This window comes from Apodemus sylvaticus, chromosome 17, assembly GCF_947179515.1.
Source record: "Apodemus sylvaticus chromosome 17, mApoSyl1.1, whole genome shotgun sequence".
Taxonomy (NCBI): domain Eukaryota; kingdom Metazoa; phylum Chordata; class Mammalia; order Rodentia; family Muridae; genus Apodemus; species Apodemus sylvaticus.
In genome coordinates this window covers 48645629-48663265 of record NC_067488.1, presented here as the reverse complement: position 1 = coordinate 48663265, position 17637 = coordinate 48645629, and the positions used below count along the sequence as shown (strand labels likewise).

General features: G+C 50.0%; 1 protein-coding gene across 3 annotated transcripts; it reads right to left on the bottom strand.

Annotated features, from left to right (window-relative positions):
* Positions 1 to 1955: 1955 nt before the first annotated feature.
* Positions 1956 to 16488, bottom strand: Apobec3h (apolipoprotein B mRNA editing enzyme catalytic subunit 3H). 3 transcript variants are annotated; one of them, XM_052160680.1, is made up of 9 exons: positions 16188 to 16488; positions 13279 to 13432; positions 11437 to 11710; positions 11184 to 11298; positions 10188 to 10286; positions 3938 to 4079; positions 2794 to 3055; positions 2461 to 2573; positions 1956 to 2129 (listed from the first exon to the last, which is right to left on the bottom strand). In XM_052160680.1, the coding sequence occupies exons 1-9, from the start codon at positions 16271 to 16273 to the stop codon at positions 2097 to 2099; spliced, it is 1278 nt and encodes a 425-aa protein (XP_052016640.1). In that variant the 5' UTR covers positions 16274 to 16488; the 3' UTR covers positions 1956 to 2096. The 3 variants fall into 3 exon arrangements, with proteins under 3 accessions (XP_052016640.1, XP_052016642.1, XP_052016641.1); XM_052160682.1 differs by lacking the exon at positions 13279 to 13432; XM_052160681.1 differs by lacking the exon at positions 10188 to 10286 and having other exon boundaries at positions 16188 to 16486.
* Between the last annotated feature and the right edge of the window lie 1149 nt (positions 16489 to 17637).

Here is a 17637-nt window from a genome sequence, read left to right as displayed (position 1 = left end):
TACCCCACTTTTTGGGTTGGTTTTTGTTTTTTCGAGACAGTGTTTCTTTGTGTAGCCCTGATTGTCCTGGAACTCACTCTGTAGACCAGGTTGGCCTCGAACTCAGAAATCCGCCTGCCTCTGCCTCCCAAGTGCTGGGATTAAAGAAAGTCGTGCGCCACCACTGCCCAGCCATACCCCGCTTTTAACGTGGGGGTGTTGACTCCATGGTATTGCCTACCGGAAGTACATAACTTGTATGATTTTCTGGGTATTTTTTGTTTTGTTGATTTTTACAGAAGCTTAGTGTTAAGCAGTTGCCTTGAGTCTCAGAAGAGACTTTGAGATTTTGAATTATGTATGAACTGTTAAGATTTTATGGTGGGTAGTGATGGATCATGCCAGGAATACACAAAGAGAAACTTGTCTTGAAAAAAAAGCAGCCCCTACCTTCCAAAAGAAAAAAGATCTCAGGGACCAGGTCTGGGAAGTTGCCTTAGCAGTTAGGAGCACCTGCTGCTCCTTCAGAAGACACAGGCACCATCCCCAGCACCCACACAGTCGCTCACGTGGATGTGTAAGTCCAATCCCAGGGGTCCAAATCCTTCTCTGGCCCCTGTGTGCCTCAGGCACACATGCAGGTAAAACATCCAAACACATTAATAAAAAAAAACCCACATGAATAACAATGAAGAAAAAAAGATTTTTGAGTACCTTACAAATGAACTAAATGCACTTTGTGTTATGAAAGGCCATAAGCCTTTGAGGATCAAGATGGAATCGTCTATTGAAGAGTAACACGAGGAAGACTTTTAAAAGATGGTTAACACTCTCAGCCTGACTGTCTAACAGTGTTTCCAGAGAGGTGTATACCATTTTTTGTCGTGTTTATGTGTGTGTATGTGTGTTTGTGTGTGTGTGTAGGGGGGTCACGTGCCTTCCTCAATCAAACTCTTTTTTTTTTTGGAGACAGACTCCATATGTAGAGGAACTGGGCTGGAACTCAGGGATATATATATATATATATCATACATGTATATATACCTACTTTATGTACACACACACACACACACACACACACACACACACACGGTGCCCATAGAGTCCAGGAGAGGATACCAGGTACTCTGGAGCTAGAGTTAGATCAATTGTGAGCTGCGGGAGGTGGGTGCTGGGATCCGAACTCTGATCTTCAGATGCAGCTCGCTCACCTGTGAGTTAGCTCGACAGCCCCTTCCTTGCTGCTCACACACTGATGGGTGAGGGGGCCTGGTTGTCCACTTTATTAGAAAAGAGCTCAGGTTTGGGGATTTAAAAACTGTTCTTTGGGTGTTTTATTGAGACAGGGTCTCTTTGTAGAGCCCAGGATGACCTCAAACATGCGGCAATCCCCCCCTGCCCCCCCACGAACCATCATGTGCCATTTAATCTTTTCTTTCTTTTACTTCTTCCTTCCTTCCTTCCTTCATTTATTTATTCATTTATTCATTCATTTATTTATTTATGAGACAGGGTCTCTCAGTGTAGTTCTGGCTGTCCAGTAGCCCGCTATGTAGATCAGGCTAGCCTCAAACTCATGGGGGTCCTCTCGCCTTTGTGTGTGATTAGAGGCCTGCTGCCCCACCCTGCCTGGCTCAACTTAGAATTTTCAAGTATAAAATTAAGCACCTATTGATGGAAAATAGAGATAAAAAGATAATAAAAAAAAGAGGAAGGAAAGGCCTGGAATGGTGGCCCACGCCCAGAACAGTTGCTCAGGGCTAGGAACGGGCGGCGCATACCTTAGTCCTGGCGCTCAGAAGGCTCAGGCAGGGATGGATTTTAAGAATTTAAGGCCAGCCGGGTGGTGGTGGCGCACGCCTGTAATCCCAGCACTCTGCGAGGCAGAGGCAGGTGGATTTCTGAGTTCGAGGCCAGCCTGGTCTACAGAGTGAGTTCCAGGACAGCCAGGGCTACACAGAGAAACCCTGTCTCGGAAAAAAAAAAAAATCCAAAAAAAACCAAAAAAAGAAAATAAAAGTTTAAGGCCAGCTTGGTCTAGTATTGCTTTCTAAAGGTCTCCTAGACTTGAATCTCTTCTTGCTGGTCAAGGCAACGGGGGTCCAAGCTGTAGATTTTCAGTTATTCACCAAATCTTGCAGGCCCCAGGACTGTTGGGAAAGAAATATGGGCATGCCAGTGGGTGCGAGGAAGGGAGGTAAGAGGGATGCTCTAGTTAAGAACAGAGACAGAGAGGTGTGGAGCGCATGACTAAGAGAAGGCAGGGCCTCCCAAGACAATAAAAGATGTCTAGAGATGAGGGGCTGGGCCGAGGGTAGGGTGAAGGGCGTGGCACACAAGGAACGTGGAAAGGGGGAGGCGGGGCCTGCAGCAAGAAACCGGCCAGGATTGAGAATTCTACTGTAGGGCCTGTAATGGGGCTGGGCTTGAAGGGGCGGAGTACGCAGTAGGAGGCGGGGCCTGCAGCAAGGTGGTTCTCACCTCCTTGATCCTGCGGAGCCGCCTCTGTAAGCGCCAGCTGTTTTTCTCCAGTCCATTCCATGGCCTAAACGGCCTTCGCGGGTTCACAAAGTTTCTCCAGCAGTCAGTAAACTCTGAGATGATAAAGAGGGAAGCCGGTGAGTCCCCAGGCCGTGCAAAGGCCTTCCTCTACTGCCTTCCCTTCTCAAGGTATTACTCTCTTCATAGAATCTGCCCAGTCCTGTGGAGGCAAATCTTTGGCCTCAGCAGGGCTAGCATCCTCCCTTCCTGCCCAGCTTCTCCCGGATCCTCCTGGCCATGGCATGCCCACTGGTGGCCGTGGTCCTTTCTTACGTGGGAGGTCCATGACGTCCACCTGGATCCCTGATTGCCACAGAGAACACAGCCCCTTCTGGAACGCCGTCCTCCAGTAGAAATACAGGCGGGAGGCATAGATCCGCAGAATTATGTCTGGGTGATCCTTTTTGAATGCAGCCAGTTGCCAGGCACAGTTCGGGCAGGGGCTCCAGGTGAGGTAGCAGGTGATTGTCGCTTGGCTCAGCTCCATGGACCGCATCTTATCAAGGAAGAGGATTTCTGCATGCTGCTTACCTTTCTGAGGGGAATCCAGGCAAAAAGAAGTCGGAAGGCAGAAGCCAGACAGTATGAGAGACTGGGGGTGAACTTGGGGACCGGGGGCTCTATCCTGTGAATTTCCTAATGTCTTGCCCAGCATAGGGAAAACCCCCTCTTTCTGTATTCAACCACTAACTCCACATTCCCAAAGCACCACAGCCCTTTCTAAATTGGACAAGAATCTCAGAGGTGCTCAGAGAAAAGGGTTCGGCAAGGAGATGAGACTTTCAAGTCATGGTCCCCAGTGCTATGACAGTGCTGACCCTGGACCTCATTATGTAAACCATGCTGGCTCCAATCACCTCCCGAGTCCTGGGATTAAAGGGGAACACCACTGAGGTCAGGAAGAATTTTTTCAAAGATGTTTTAACCAGAGAGTGGGTTATAGGGCAGTGTGGGAGGCAGCAGTGAAGAGGCCACTGTGTGTAGTTCACTGTTTCCTCAAGGCAGTAAAAAAGCAGACCAGGAAGGATAACCAAACACAGAGCACACCACGGTGGCAGGAGGCATGTGCCATGCAAGGGAGCAACCTTGAAAGATTCAGGATGCAGGCGGTGGTGGCGCACGCCTTTAGTCCCAGTACTTGGGAGGCAGAGGCAGGCGGATTTCTGAGTTCGATGCCAGCTTGGTCTACAGAGAGAGCTCCAGGACAGTCAGGGCTACACAGAGAAACCCTGTCTCCAGGGGCTAGGGGGAAGGGTGGGGAGAAAGATTCAGGACAAGCAAGAAAGACTGAGCCCCAGTGTGCTGAGTAAGAGAGGGACCTGAAGGTTGGGACCCTCATGGCGTTCATTATGTTTCAGAGGGGCAGGGAGAAGTCCCTGGCTGCCTCTTGATCTAGCTCTGGGAACCCATCTGGTACCTTGTTTAGCAGGCAGCCTTTGTGTGGCTCTTGGCCATTGGATGGCTCCAGCTGGTAGCACAGGTAGGGCTGGACTGGCTGGACCCGGTGGCTGTTGTTAAACTGCAAGTAAAACACCTCTTCTCCTAGCCAACCCATTTGGCTATTGTACAAAAACAAAACAAAACAAACAAAACAAAACAAAACAGACAAACAAAGGTGAGAAGATGGGACCTCTGGGCTCTGCCTGCTCTTAACCCGACTCTGGACCAATGCAGGGGCTTCTGACACCTTCATCATCAACCTGTCAATCACAAACCTATCACCACATCCCCACATGGCCGGCCTCTTTACCCGAAGCCCTTGGCGAGTGGCATATATAATAAGCCACGGCCACTCCCCTGTGGAACCTAAAGGTGTCTGTGTTCCTGTGCACTTGTCATTGCCCTGGGAGTAGGGCTGTAGAGTCTTCTGGGACGTTCTCTTAATCCTGGGCCTCAGGGCCATCTGATGGGGCCTAGCCAGGGCTACTCTTATATGGAGCAAACATGTTCTCGCAGACAGCTCAGCGCTCAGGGATCTCAACCGTCTCTCTCCAGTCAAAGGTCCTCCTACCTCCCCTGACAACTAACAGTTCTTGCCCATAGTGACTCTTTGGTGGTAGCAAAAGCCCTGGGACAAGGCGGCCCAACAGTGTAGCTCAGAAGGGAAAGGGGAGTGTCTGTCACTTCTCTACCTGGTTGAAAGCCAGGAGGCCCAGCTCACCGTGGGTGAATCTGTATGCGATCGCTCTCTGTTCTTTTCATCTCTGTGGCTGACACGCTAAGAAACACTCTCCTCTTTTTTTTTTTTTTTTTTTTTTTGGTTTTTCGAGACAGGGTTTCTCTTTGTAGCCCTGGCTGTCCTGGAACTCACTCTGTAGACCAGGCTGGCCCAGAACTCAGAAATCCACCTGCCTCTGACTCCCAAGTGCTGGGATTACAGGTGTGCGCCAAGTGCTAGGATTACAGGTGTGCGCCAAGTGCTGGGATTACAGGTGTGTGCCAAGTGCTGGGATTACAGGTGTGCGCCACCACGCCTGGCTACTGTCCTCTTTCTTATCCCCAACTCCTGATCTCTGAGTGTGCCTGGCTGGCATGGGCAGCTTGTCTAGCGTGAATCTGTGCCTGCTGTCCAGGAGTCAGCCCTCCTAACTCTGGCTCTCCCTCCTTCCTGCCTCTCCCCCAGGAAGTGTCTCTGCAGTGAAGTTCTAATCCTGTGATCTCTGCTGGAAACTCCACCTTCCACTGATTGGTAACCTTTCCTCACAGGTGCGCAGGCTGCCCTGGGCCTGAAGTCTTCTATCAAGAAAGACATTTCTATAGAGTAGTGCCTTTACCTTCCAAGGGGACACTTTGTGACAGCCTGTAATCCCAGCATGGAGCAGTCTCCCTCTGTCCTGTTGTGACTCGCCAGTAGGATGCTTTATTTTTTATTTTATTTTATTTTATTTTACTTTTTTGGTTTTTTGGATTTGGTTTTTTCGAGACAGGATTTCTCTGTGTAGCCTTGGCTGTCCTGGAACTCACTCTGTAGACCAGGCTGGCCTCAAACTCAGAAATCTGCCTGTCTCTGCCTCCCAGAGTGCTGGGATTACAGGTGTGCACCACCACCGCCCAGCTTATTTTATTTTTTAAAAAGATTTATTTATTTATCATATGTAAGTACACGGTAGCTGTCTTCAAACACACCAGAAGAGGGCGTCAGATCTCATTACAGATGGTTGTGAGCCACCACGTGGTTGCTGGAATTTGAACTTAGGACCTTTGGAAGAGCAGTCAGTGCTCTTAATCGCTGAACCATCTTTCTAGCCCTGGATGCTTTATTTTAAACTGTAATAAATCTGACTTTCAGACTCTAAAGCATTCAACTTCCTGTGTAATGTCACCAGGCCACCGTGTGTGTGCTCCTAGACCAGGAGACCGAGCCTGCCACCGTTCCACCGTACATCTTACCCTTTTCTGTGTGTACATATGACATGTTTAGTACATGCCCTGAACCGGAAGCTCCTTAGTCTGCGCTTGCTGGCCAGTGGGCTCCTGGGTCGCCATCTTCAACACCCAGTGCTGGGCTAAATGAACACATGCAGCCTCGCCCAGCTTTCTTACATGGTTACCAGAATTCAAACTCAGGTCTTTGCACTTGCAAAGCAAATACTCATACCTCCTGAGCCATCTTCCTCATCCCTGGCCCTGCTAAGCGCCCAGGAATCCTCTGTTCTCTGGTTTTCCTGCTTCTCTGTCAAGATTCAAATCTACCACATGTCGGGACTAGAGGGTCGTCTGAAGGGCTCCAGTGGTTGAGAGCACTCGCTGCTCCTGCAAAGGACTCAGGTTTGGCTGCCAGCAACCACTCGGAGGCTAGCAGCCATCTGTAACTCCAGTCCCAAGGTATCTGATAGCTTTTTCTTCTGCCCTCTACAGGTAGTGTATGCAGGTGAACTTATATAAATGCTGGTGAGGCATTTATACATACAAAATTAAAAAAAAAAAACCTTAAAAACAAAAAACAAAAACAGCTCAACTCACCACATGTAAAATTTGGTGGGATTCTCAAGGTCCTAAGAAGGATGGGGTATCTTGGGTAGCCACTTTTTTGTCCCAACTCTTCTAACTTATCCTTCCAAAGGAAAAAAAAAATGGGCCTGCTGAGGGGGAAGCTATTGGATAAATGTCAAATCTAGGGGCACCATTCCATCTTAAATACCAGGCAGGTAGGGGCCTGGTATTTAAGATTTTATTTACGATTACAGACATGGTGTATAGGGTGCTACGGAGGGGACATGGGGGTAAGGGACAGAGAATAACCCTTTGTTTGTTTTGTAGGGAGGTTTGTTGTAGGGACATGTCCCTCCCTAGCTCACTGTCGGAAGAGGCCCAGCCTAAAAATCCAGTCTCCACTCCAGACTGGACCACTGCCCTATCTGGTTCTCCAGAAGAAAGTAGCCCCATGTTTTGGGGGGGGGGGGGAACCATGCACCTTTTATATGTAAAAGTACAAGTGTAGATTAATGATGTCTAAAAGCTTTGAGCCTTTGCATTAACCCCCCTCTCCTGCCTAACATTAATTTCATTGTCCTAGATCACTGAAATGGCTTTTCTTTCTTTTCAAAAAAAGATTTTAGCTTTCGGGGGAGGCGGGTGTGTGTACATGCGTGCAGGTGCCCAGAAGGGTCAGAAGAGGCTGTCAAAGCCCCCGAGACTGGCGCTGCTGGCCCTTATGAGCTGCCTGGTGTGAGTGCAAGGTCCCCCTCCAAGAGCAGTTGGCGGTTTTTAACCACTGAGCCTTGTCCCTAAACTTTTCTTATCTTTGCCAGATCTTGCTGGATGGTAACATTCTGTAATCCGAAGACTAATATGAGACCAAGCCCCTCTCCAACCATAAAAGTGAGGGCGTTGGCACATGCATGCATGAGGGCACCTTAACAAACAGCAGTGGGACCAGTCACACACTGGAACTTTATGTATCAGCAAGTAACCCAGCAGTGCATAAAAAGCCCGGTGCAACAAACTATCCTTCAGTGTAACCAACCACCAACGCTTCGCTTCTGAACCTAAACCCAGAATGATGTGCGGGACATGGTAATGTACAGGACAGCTCTTTCCAACTGTAAAGGCTCAGGGATTCATGCTTTCCCTCAGAAGGCCACACAGTCCACTTATGCCCACCCTTGTTTGTGACCACCAGGCAGAGTCTTTGTTTTTAAGCACAGGGTCTCACTGTGCAGCTCTGGCTGACCTAAAAGTCATCCGGTAGATCAGCTTAGCCTGGAACTCATAGAGATCTACCCCTTTATACTAGGATCAAAGGTATGCACTGCAGAAGTTCGATGCTAGCCCAGGCCTTTAATCCCAGCACTTGGGAGGCAGAGGCAGACTCAAAGAAAAGGCAAAACAAATAAAATCTCTGCGCCACCACACCTAGCATCAGGCAGGTTCTTCTAAAAAAAAAGATTTCGTTTTCATTTATGCAGCAGCATCTGTGACTGTGTGTGAATGTGTGTGTGTGTATGTGTGTGAGTGTGTGTGTGTGTGTATCGGTATGTGTGAGTATGTGTGTGTGAGTATGTGTATATGTGAGTATGTATGTATGTATGTGTGTGTGTGGGTATGTGTGTGTATGTGTCTATGTGTCTATGTGTGTGTGAGTGTGTGTATATGTGTGTGAGTATGTGTATATGTGTGTGAGTATGTGTGAATGTGTGTGTATGTGTGTGTGTATGTATGAGTGTGTGTATTTGTGTGCGCCAACTACATCAATGTATATTTATGAAAATAAAATAACTAACCCTATTATTTTGTACACTGATTTAAAAATTAAAAATACATATGAAAAAAATTCAAGCAAAGTGCCTAAAAGCATAGTGTGGGGGAGCGGTGGGGTCTTCTGAAGGAACCAGGGGTGACCGGAGACACAGAGTGGCCAGTTCTGGCCACCTCTGTGCTACAAGAGGCACTGTGTGGGGTTTTGTTTCCTTTTCTTGAGGCAGCCTGTGGACCTGGGAAAGTCCCAGGTTTGTGGCTGGGCTCCTAAAACAGCTGCATGTGACCGCATCTACTCCTCCTGGGCGATGGCCCTCCTGCTTACTTTCTGTTGTTTTTTGAGACAAGAGTGTCTTTGTGTAGCCTTGGTTGTCTTAGAACTAGCTCTGTGAACCAGGGTGGCCTCGAACTCACAGAGATACGCCTGCCTCCCAACTGCTCCCTTTTTAAAATCTCCTTGGGCCCCACCTACCTATCTCCTCTGTTCTCAAGCTTCCCCTGTGCCTGCACTGGAGCATCCTATGGGACATCCTGGGCAGAGTGGTCCTAGACCTCCAGTCTGGGGGCTTCACTTCCTGTTTAGTAAACTCTGTTTCTGAGACTGACAGTGACGTATAGGCCCCATCCCGGAACAGCAGGGCCCACAGCAGTTAGGCTGACTCAGTCTCAGGCGTGCTCCCCTTCCTGCCATCCCCTGGCTTGGCCTAGATAGAGACGGTCTTCTCTTGCAATCTGAACAGGGATCCAAAAGGAAAGGAGAAGCAAACGCCCTTTGGGGTGGGGCAGAGGGAGCCCACTTCACTCACCCCTAACTTGCACAGAATTTCATCTCTGGCCCTGGAGAAGGCAACACCTGCCCTAACTTCTGCCTCCCCAACAATACAGGAACAGAGGGACATCTCAGAAGAGCTCTTAGACTGTCACATAGCAAATAGACAACATGGCTGAAGGGCTGACCAGGCCTGCTTGGCTGCGCTCCCTCCTCCAGCTCCCCCTCTGTGGCCCTCATTGTTCCCAGGAAAGTAGCAGGAGTGGGGGTTGGGGGAGGAGGTGACTCCTACAGAGTCAGCCAGGTCTAAGATACAAGGACAAGGACTTCAAGTTCACTTTCCTGAAGCTTTCAGCCTGCTTTGGCAAGTCCCAACCAAGAATCCTCAGATTAAAAATACAAAGAAGTCTGTGAAAGCTGTCACCCCAGGGCCTGGCTCTCACAAGAACAAGAGTTCCTGGCAGGCCCTCCTCCTCACCCTCCATCGCGCCTTGGCTCCTCTCCTGTCATAACAGAAGCTCTGGTAAGAGTTTAGTCATCTGGGTCAAGCTGAGCTCTTATTTCTCATGGTGTCACAAAACAGCCAGCTAAGCCAAGGGCTATTGTCCATAGCCAGCCTATGACCTTACTCTCCAGAGCTTCCCCCAAATACCTGCCTCCTGGTCTCACTTCCCATCCTGCCTAGTTGCCAGAGGTACCTTCCCGGCTGTCCCTCTGGGCTGGCCTTTTACTCTTAAAAAAAAAAAAAAACCACCTAGCACTCTGGGAAGCAGAGGCAGGCGAATTTCTGAGTTCGAGGCCAGCCTGGTCTACAGAGTGAGTTCCAGGACAGCCAGGGCTACACAGAGAAACCCTGACTCAAAAAACCAAAACCAAATCCCCCCCCAAAAAAAACAAAACAAAAAATAAACAAACAAACAAGCAAACAAAAAAAACCCCAAAAAGTATTTATCACCACCACCACCATCATCATCACTATTATTATTAGTGTGTGTGTGTGTATGATGTAGGTGTGCATCTGCCATGGCCTCAGGGTGAAGGTCAGAGGGCAACTCTGTAGAACTGTTTCTCTCCTTCCACCTTTACATGGGTTCCAAGGAGCAAAGTCACGTCACAAGGCTTGCGTGACAAGCACTTTTACCCACCGGCCCCTTATATAAGTGTCTCCTGCCCCCTGTTTTGTTCAGTTCCCAGGGCTCACCTGCACTCCACCGAGAACCTCGTCTCTGGGAGACATGTTATCAGACAGACGTCTGACGGGGTGGGTGGGTAACTGGAAGGGCCCAGGATGCAGCAAGGCCTGGAAAGTGGAAGAGGGTGCCGCGTATGGCCAGGAATTCTCCTGCGGTGTTGGCAACCAGAGCAAGGACTCTGTGCTCCCCATCCACAAAGATGCCTCTTAGCCATGTGAGAATCACAAGTTCAAGGCCCCTAGGCCTCAGGACTCCGAATGGGGCCAATATTTTGGAGGCTACCCACTTAGGTGGGGGTCCTCATTCAAAGTCAAAAATAGACTTATGGGAAGAGGCAATTTGGACAGAGGGTCTGCACCCTCTAGGAAGGACAGTCTGCACAGCACACAGAGCCCCAACAAAAAGGACCATCTAGAGGCCAGGGGAGAGAGACCATCGGGAAAAACTGCTTCCCCCCCGCCCCCCACCCCCCAGACAGAGTTTCTCTGTGTAGCCTGGCTGTCCTGGAACTCACTCTGTAGACCAGGCTGGCCTCTAACTCAGAAATCTGCCTGCCTCTGCCTCCCAAGTGCTAGGATTAAAGGCGTGTGCCACCACTGCCTGGCTTTTTTTTTTTGGTTTTTAAAGTTCTTTTTTATATGTATTGGTGCTTTGTTTGTGTGTATGTATGTGTGGGGCTCCCTTGAGTATGGAGTTACAGACCGCTATGAGCCATCATGTCGTTGGTGGGAGTAGAACGCAGGTCCTCTGGAAGAGCAGCCAGTACTCTTAACTGCTTAGTTAAGGAGTTTTTCTCCAGCCCCCCAAGACTGCCTTGATGGGGTTTCTCCACCTCCCAGGCCCCATGCTTAGGCCTAAACCAATTGGCTTGCAGCAGGACTCCGTGATGGGAGACACCAGGGTATGGAACTGGGAAGGGCCTGGTGGGTAAAGATGCCTCAGAGAGAGGAGGTCGGGGAGGAGGGAGAAGAGGGGAGGTAGCCAGGCATGAGAAAGCCCCTCACCTGAGAATCTCCTGAAGCTTGGAATCCTGGAATCTAAAATTTTTATATAGCCTCTCCCAAGGCGTGAATGGCTGGCCGTCATTGTATGCAAACTTGTCCCAACACTTTTTAAATTCTGAATCAGAAGAGGAGAGAAGGCAGTTAGGGCCCAGCAGCAGTCTCCACAGTCCTCAAGGCCGGTTCCCTGGGCACACACCCTCCACCGGATGGCAGACCCACATGCCCTCCACCGGCACTGGTGCCCACCCCTCACCTGGTAGGTCCATGGCGGCCATCCGGGCTCCTTCCTGAACTAGCCTGCAAAGCATCTGCTGGTGGCTCGGGTCTCCCTTGTAGTAAAAGCGGGAGCTGAAGATGGCCAGGCTCAGGTTGTGGTGTGTGGCCAGGAAACCGGCCACCTGCTCAGCACATCTGTTGCAGGGGCTCCAGGACATGTACCAGGTGACCTTGAGCTCCCCTGGGGACAGCACTTTCAGTATTCGGTCATGGAGCCAGTATAAGAAGCACAGTTCAGCATGGATGCGGCCCTGGGAGCGAAACGGGAACTCTTGATGGGAGGGAAGGAGCAGGCCTCGTGGTGGAGGGTGGGGGGATCTCCACCGGGCGCCTCCATCCCTCCCCATCTTTGTTAACTTTTGAACCCCTCACCATTCAGGGTGTAGTACTAATTCTGCATTCTTAGCAACCCCTTGCACTAGCACTCTGAGCCCTGTTGAAGCTGGGGGATTCGCTGGTTACCTGTCTGCCATAACCGCTACGGAGGACACAGGCTCAGAAGAGCCCTGAAGGAACCACTGGCCAAGGGTAGCTACCGAGTCCTTAAAACATGGCTCATCTGAGTTGATGTTTACAGTACGTGCGCAGTACACAGTCGTTTCCTTTCCTTTCCTTTAAATGTTTTTTTTTTTTATTATGTATTTATCTATTGGTTTTCAACAGAGTTTCTTTGTGTAGCCCTACCTATCCTGGAACTCTTTCTGTAGATCAGGCTGGCTTTGAACTCAGAGATCCACCTGTCTCTGCTTCCCCAGTGCTAGGATGTATGGGCCACTATGGCCCAGCATCATTATTATTTTTTGGGGTTTTTTTTGTTTTTTTTGATTTGGTTTTTTCCGAGACAGGGTTTCTCTGTATAGCCCTGGCTGTCCTGGAACTCACTCTGTAGACCAGGCTGGCCTTGAACTCAGAAATCCGCCTGCCTCTGCCTCCCAGAGTACTGGGATTACAGGCGTGCGCCACCACCACCTGGCTCATTATTATTTTTGAGACAGGGTTTTACTGTGGTATTCCTGGCTAGCCTGGCAGTAGCTATGTAGACCAGGCTAGCCTCAAACTCACAGAGATATACCTACCTGCCTCTGCCTTCAGAGCCCTGAAACTAGAGGTGTGGGCCAGCGCACGGTGCCCCTGCATTCTCAATGAATGTAAGAGGGGCCTGGGCAATCTATTTTTTTTTTAAGCGTGTGTGTGTGCGTGCGTGTGTGTGTGCGTGTGTGTGTGTGTGTACGCGCATGCGTGCACGTGTACTCATAGTGGGAACATGGTGTGTACTTGTGAGTGTGCTTGTAGGACTAGAAATTGAGCCTGGATGTTTTGTTCACTCTCTACACTGAGGCAGGGTCCTGCATGGTACCCAGAGCTAGCCCACTCAGCTAACACCACGAGCCAGTTTGCTCTGAGGTTTCCTTGATTTTTCCTACCATAGGTTAGGAACATAGCTGGTCTCTCGGTCCACCTAGCTTTTACACGGATTCTGGGGATCCAAACTCTGGGTTTCAGGCTTTCATGGCAAGTGTTACATCCTTGGGGCCTCCTCTGCAGGCCTTCAGTTTTATTTACTATTTGTTTGTTTACTTATTTAGTTAGTTAGTTAAGATCTCACCCAACCCAGGCTGGCCTCAAACTCTACATAAACAAGGGTGACCCTGAACTTCCGGTCCTCCTGTCTCCACTTCCCTGAGTGCTGGGATCCCAGGTGTGAGCCACTCTGCCTGTTTTGTGTGTGTGTGTGTGTGTGTGCTGCTGATCAAACCCAGGACTCCCACAAATGTCAGGTAAACATCCCACCAACTGAGCTACATCCCCTACCTAGTACCTCTTTCTTAAAGACCCCTTGGCGAAGGGAGACAGGTAAATCGCAGCCCTTTCCATTCACTTCAAAGCACAAGAAGGTATTCTTCCGGCCTTTGGCATACGGGAGGTTCTTAAAGTGGAAGTAGAATGTTTCCTTATATAACTTTATCGGGTTTCTGCAGGTACAAGAGAGAAAACAGAAATTGCAGAATGTGCCCTGGAGTGGCCCCAAGCAGAGCAAGGCCCCTGAAGTCCCGAGGCACGCCCAACTCCCTGAACCTTTTTGACAATTTCTGGAGTCTTTCCAAGCAGGAAGACCGTGGGGGAGAAGAGAAAAGCCCTGCCGCCAGAGAGGTGCCTTCCTATTTGGGCCCACGCTGCTCCTCCCTCCGAGTCCTACCAAGAACATGCTCGGCCTGAGAAAACAATTCTTCAGCATCTCGCTGCAGCTCCTTCCATACTCAACGCCTCCATGCGGGATGGAGGTTTCAAAAATCAAGGAAATGAGACCAGAGAGATGATTGGTCAGTAAAGCACTTGCACACAAGTCCTAATTCTCACAGTAGATGTAAAAGCCACGTGTGGGGGTTGTGAGTCTCTAACCCCGAGTTGGGGTCCAGGAAACAGGAGGGTCCTAAGAGCTCGCAGGACTCCACAAGCTCATTTCAGTGAAGGACTCTAGCTCAAAAAATGAAGTGCAGGGCTGGTGAGATGGCTCAGCGGGTTAAAAGCACTGACTGCTCTTCTGAAGGTTCTGAGTTCAATTCCCAGCAACCACATGGTGGCTCACAACCATCCATTAATGAAATCTGACGCCCTCTGCTGGAATGTCTGAAGACAGCTACAGTGTACTTACTTATAATAAATAAATAAATCTTAAAAAAAAACGTGGAGAGTAACTGACGAAGACACTTGACATCAACCCGGATGGGCACACACAGTCTATACCTTACCCCACTCCACCACACGATATGCTATTTGAGGAAATCTCTAACTTCACATGGGCAATCTACTGTCTCAGTATGTCTTGGACCTGAACTCATTAAAACCCTGCAGGCGATGTTCCCATTTAACAGACAGGGAAAGCCCAAGCCTGTAACCATAGTCTTTAAGAAGCAGGAACAAGAGGATTATGCCAAGATCGAGTCCTGCTTGATACTGAGTGCCAGGCTAGCCAGAGCTTTGTAGTAAAATCCTGTCGGGGTTGGAGGTGGGATGGGCTGGGGTAGGAGACAAAAAAATGTAAACAACAACAACAACAACAACTCAGTCAAACTACCACCACCACCACCACCACCACCACAATAAAATTCTACAATATAATAACAACCAAAAACCAGGACACAGAGTCTGGATCTCCTACCTCAGAGCTAGCTAGATATCAGTGGCCTTGGAGAGCATCAGGCTAGACCCCTCCCTCATAGCCAGCAGCCTGTAGAATAAAAGGGCTGGAAGAGCCAAACTTCTATCAAGCCCTGGTCAGAAGAATGGGATCTGAGGCTAATCTCTGACTCAAGAAGGAGAGGTGACATGACATCTGGGACTGGTTACAAGGCCACACACAGAGGACAACGCTATTAACAGATAATTGCTGATAACTGGCTTCTGAGGCCCTAATCCTGGAGACAGATGGCTGGCAGGGGCTTTCTGTTGAAGACTGAAGCCATTCTGAAGCTATTCTGTGATATGGCGGTTGTCCCTCTATACAGCTCTATCCATCACTGGACAGAACAAAGTTGCTCAGGGAAAGGTGAATCTGTTCGAAAGACAGGCCGGGAGGTGGCTCAGCGGGTAAAAGTACTAGCTTTGAAATTAAAGCCTGCATTTCCACCAAACGCAGGCACTTACGCACTCACGCGCGCGTTTACGTACTCACATGCGCGCTTGCGGCTGGGCTGCACAGTGGTCTCATTCGCTGTTCACTCCTACTCTGCTTTAGTCTATCTTTGTTGCCTTACATTTGCTCTACACTGAAGAATTCAACAGCAGAGGGGACAGAAATCAGAGTGTCACCCAAGGGAGTAGGCAGTTCGGGGTATGACTTTCTTCTTCTTATATGTAGGTTTAGAATACACTCCCATCTCTTGATGTTGGGTGTGTATTCATGTCTGTATGTGTTATGAATTAATATGTGCATGCTGGGAAGCCTGGTTGTCCTCGGGAGAGTTACAGGTGCTTGTGAGCCATACCATGTGTTTGCTGGGAGCTGAATTCTGTGGTTCTGTGGAAGCAACAAGGGTCCTTAACTGCCGAGCCAGAGCCATTTCTCTCCTGTGCAAACCCGTCCGTCCGTCCGTCCGTCCGTCCCGTCCCCTATTCTTTCTCTTTTTCTTTGATCTGAATGGTGTGGTTTGGGAGAAGTCACCGTGACCATGCAGGCAATGGGTGTGTTGGGGAACTTCTCTTCACCCTTTCCCAGCGCGGAGGGGTCACTTCTGGAAAGATGGTTCACATCGCCCTAGAGAGTGCTCCCCTCTTCTACCAGCGTACCCCGAGATTGGGTTGAAACAGCACGGGTATTCTAGGGCACCCATCTAAAGTTCTCCAAACGCGATCGTCCAAAGGCTGCGTCCATGGATTTGTCTTTAATTCTTGAAGCCCAGCCCAGCCCAGACTCAGCAGGAAGACCCACAGACGAGCAGCCCTACACTGGGGAGGAGGAGTCTCAACAGGAAGAAATATGGGCGGCGTGGAGAGGGGTGCAGGGTGACCAGTTTAGAAGCAGCTATAAGGCAACCGAAGTGGCTCAGAGCAAGGACCCTCGAGGGCAGTGGGAACTACAGAGTATCCCGGAGAAAATGAAGGAGGAGTGTGGGGGAGTGGGGGGGGTGGGGGGGTGGGGACCTAGAGGAGAGGCTTAGCACGCAGCACAATGGGGGCCACCAGGAAGAGACTGCGGAGAAAATTTTGGAGGAGCGGGGCCAGCGGTACCTGATCGGTGGATAGGGTCTGCGATGGCTGCATCCCAGGCAGATTGGTCCCATCTCAGCTCTGGGCCCCAGGCGCTGGGGCTGCATTTCTTGTGTACAAGTCCCTAGCTTTGGGAGACCCCAGAAGTGCGAGTGACCTCCCGGGCCATGTGAATGCAGGCCCCACCTTCTTCCTGCTTCAGCTCCCGGAATGGGAGGGCTCTAGGCGATCAAGCCCAGAAGGCTCCTGCCCACCTTCTCTCCTATCTGTCCCTTATCTTGGCAGAGACCTGCTCCTCCAGACAGCAGCCCGCGGGGATCGCAAAGAGAAAGGGAAACTAACTGACGGTAGAGAGAAGCGGGTACCGAGCGCAGCGAGGGTAGGACAGACTCATCTAAGGTGGCCCCAGACGTCTCCATCCAACTGGCCTAGACCAACCTGTGCCCAGAGCCTGGAGCCGAAGCTGCCAGTTGAACCAAGGGTGTGAAGGAGTGGGAACTCCTAGATTCTCTCCCTTCGACTTAGGAGGGGAGGGGACAGACAGCCTAGCTTCGCATTTCTAATTGTGGGCTTCGATTTGGGCATCTTTCACCTCTAACTTCTCAGCGGCCCCAGGTGTGGAGCTAGACTGAGATCGAAGGGGCCCCAAGCACAAACGAGTCATTGATGACTCAGGATCAGCCAGCAACCGGTGGCCGAGCTGAGGGCCGAGCCCGCCATCCAAGCTCCCTTCCCTGCTGATGAGGGAGGGATTCCCAAAGAGAAATGAGTTACTGTGCCCACAGACCGTGTCTGTCGCGGGTGGCAGCGTGGATCCGGAAAATGAAACACGTGCACACTTTTGGTTATTGAAGTTCATCCAACGTTCTTTGGAGGAATAAATGCACACGGCATTAAATAATTTTTTTAAATTGGATATTTTCTTTATTTACATTTCACATATTTCCCCCTTTCCAGGTCTCCCCCTTCGGAAACCCCCTATCCCATCCCTCCTCCCCCTGCCTCTATGAGGGTGCCTCCCCCCACCCACCCACTTCCGCTCTCCCACCCTGGCATTCCCCTACACTGGGGCATCGAACAGCCTCAGGCCCAAGGGCCTCTCCTCCCACTGATGTCCAACAAGGCCATCCTCTGCCACGGCATCAAGTAATCTTACGTTGTTTTGTAAGATTTTTTTTACGTGATACATGTGTGCAGGTGTCTCCGTGCTCATCACAGAGGCTCTGGGCACAGCGGCCAATTCCTGGAGGGCGAGCGTGTCACAGTGCCCCCATCTGGTGGAAGGCTAGTCTATTTCTGCACAAAGCAAATTTGTTGAACTTGGTCAGGGAGGGAGTGCATGAAGTTTTCTATGGTCTTGGGGAAAAAAAATGGACACAATATAACAGCATTGGTGGGAAATAATCAGAAGTAGACACATTTAAAAAGAAAATATAACAAAAGTAGATCCAGAAAAAGCACCAAACCCCGA

Coding starts and splice junctions, on each gene's coding strand:
- Apobec3h (XM_052160680.1), bottom strand. CDS start 16,273: ATGCAGCCCCAGCGCCTGGGGCCCAGAGCTGAGATGGGACCAATCTGC. Junction 11,711..13,278: donor AAGGGGTCTTTAAGAAAGAG/GTACTAGGTAGG, acceptor TTTCGCTCCCAG/GGCCGCATCCATGCTGAACT. Junction 3,056..3,937: donor AAGGCTGCCTGCTAAACAAG/GTACCAGATGGG, acceptor GATTCCCCTCAG/AAAGGTAAGCAGCATGCAGA.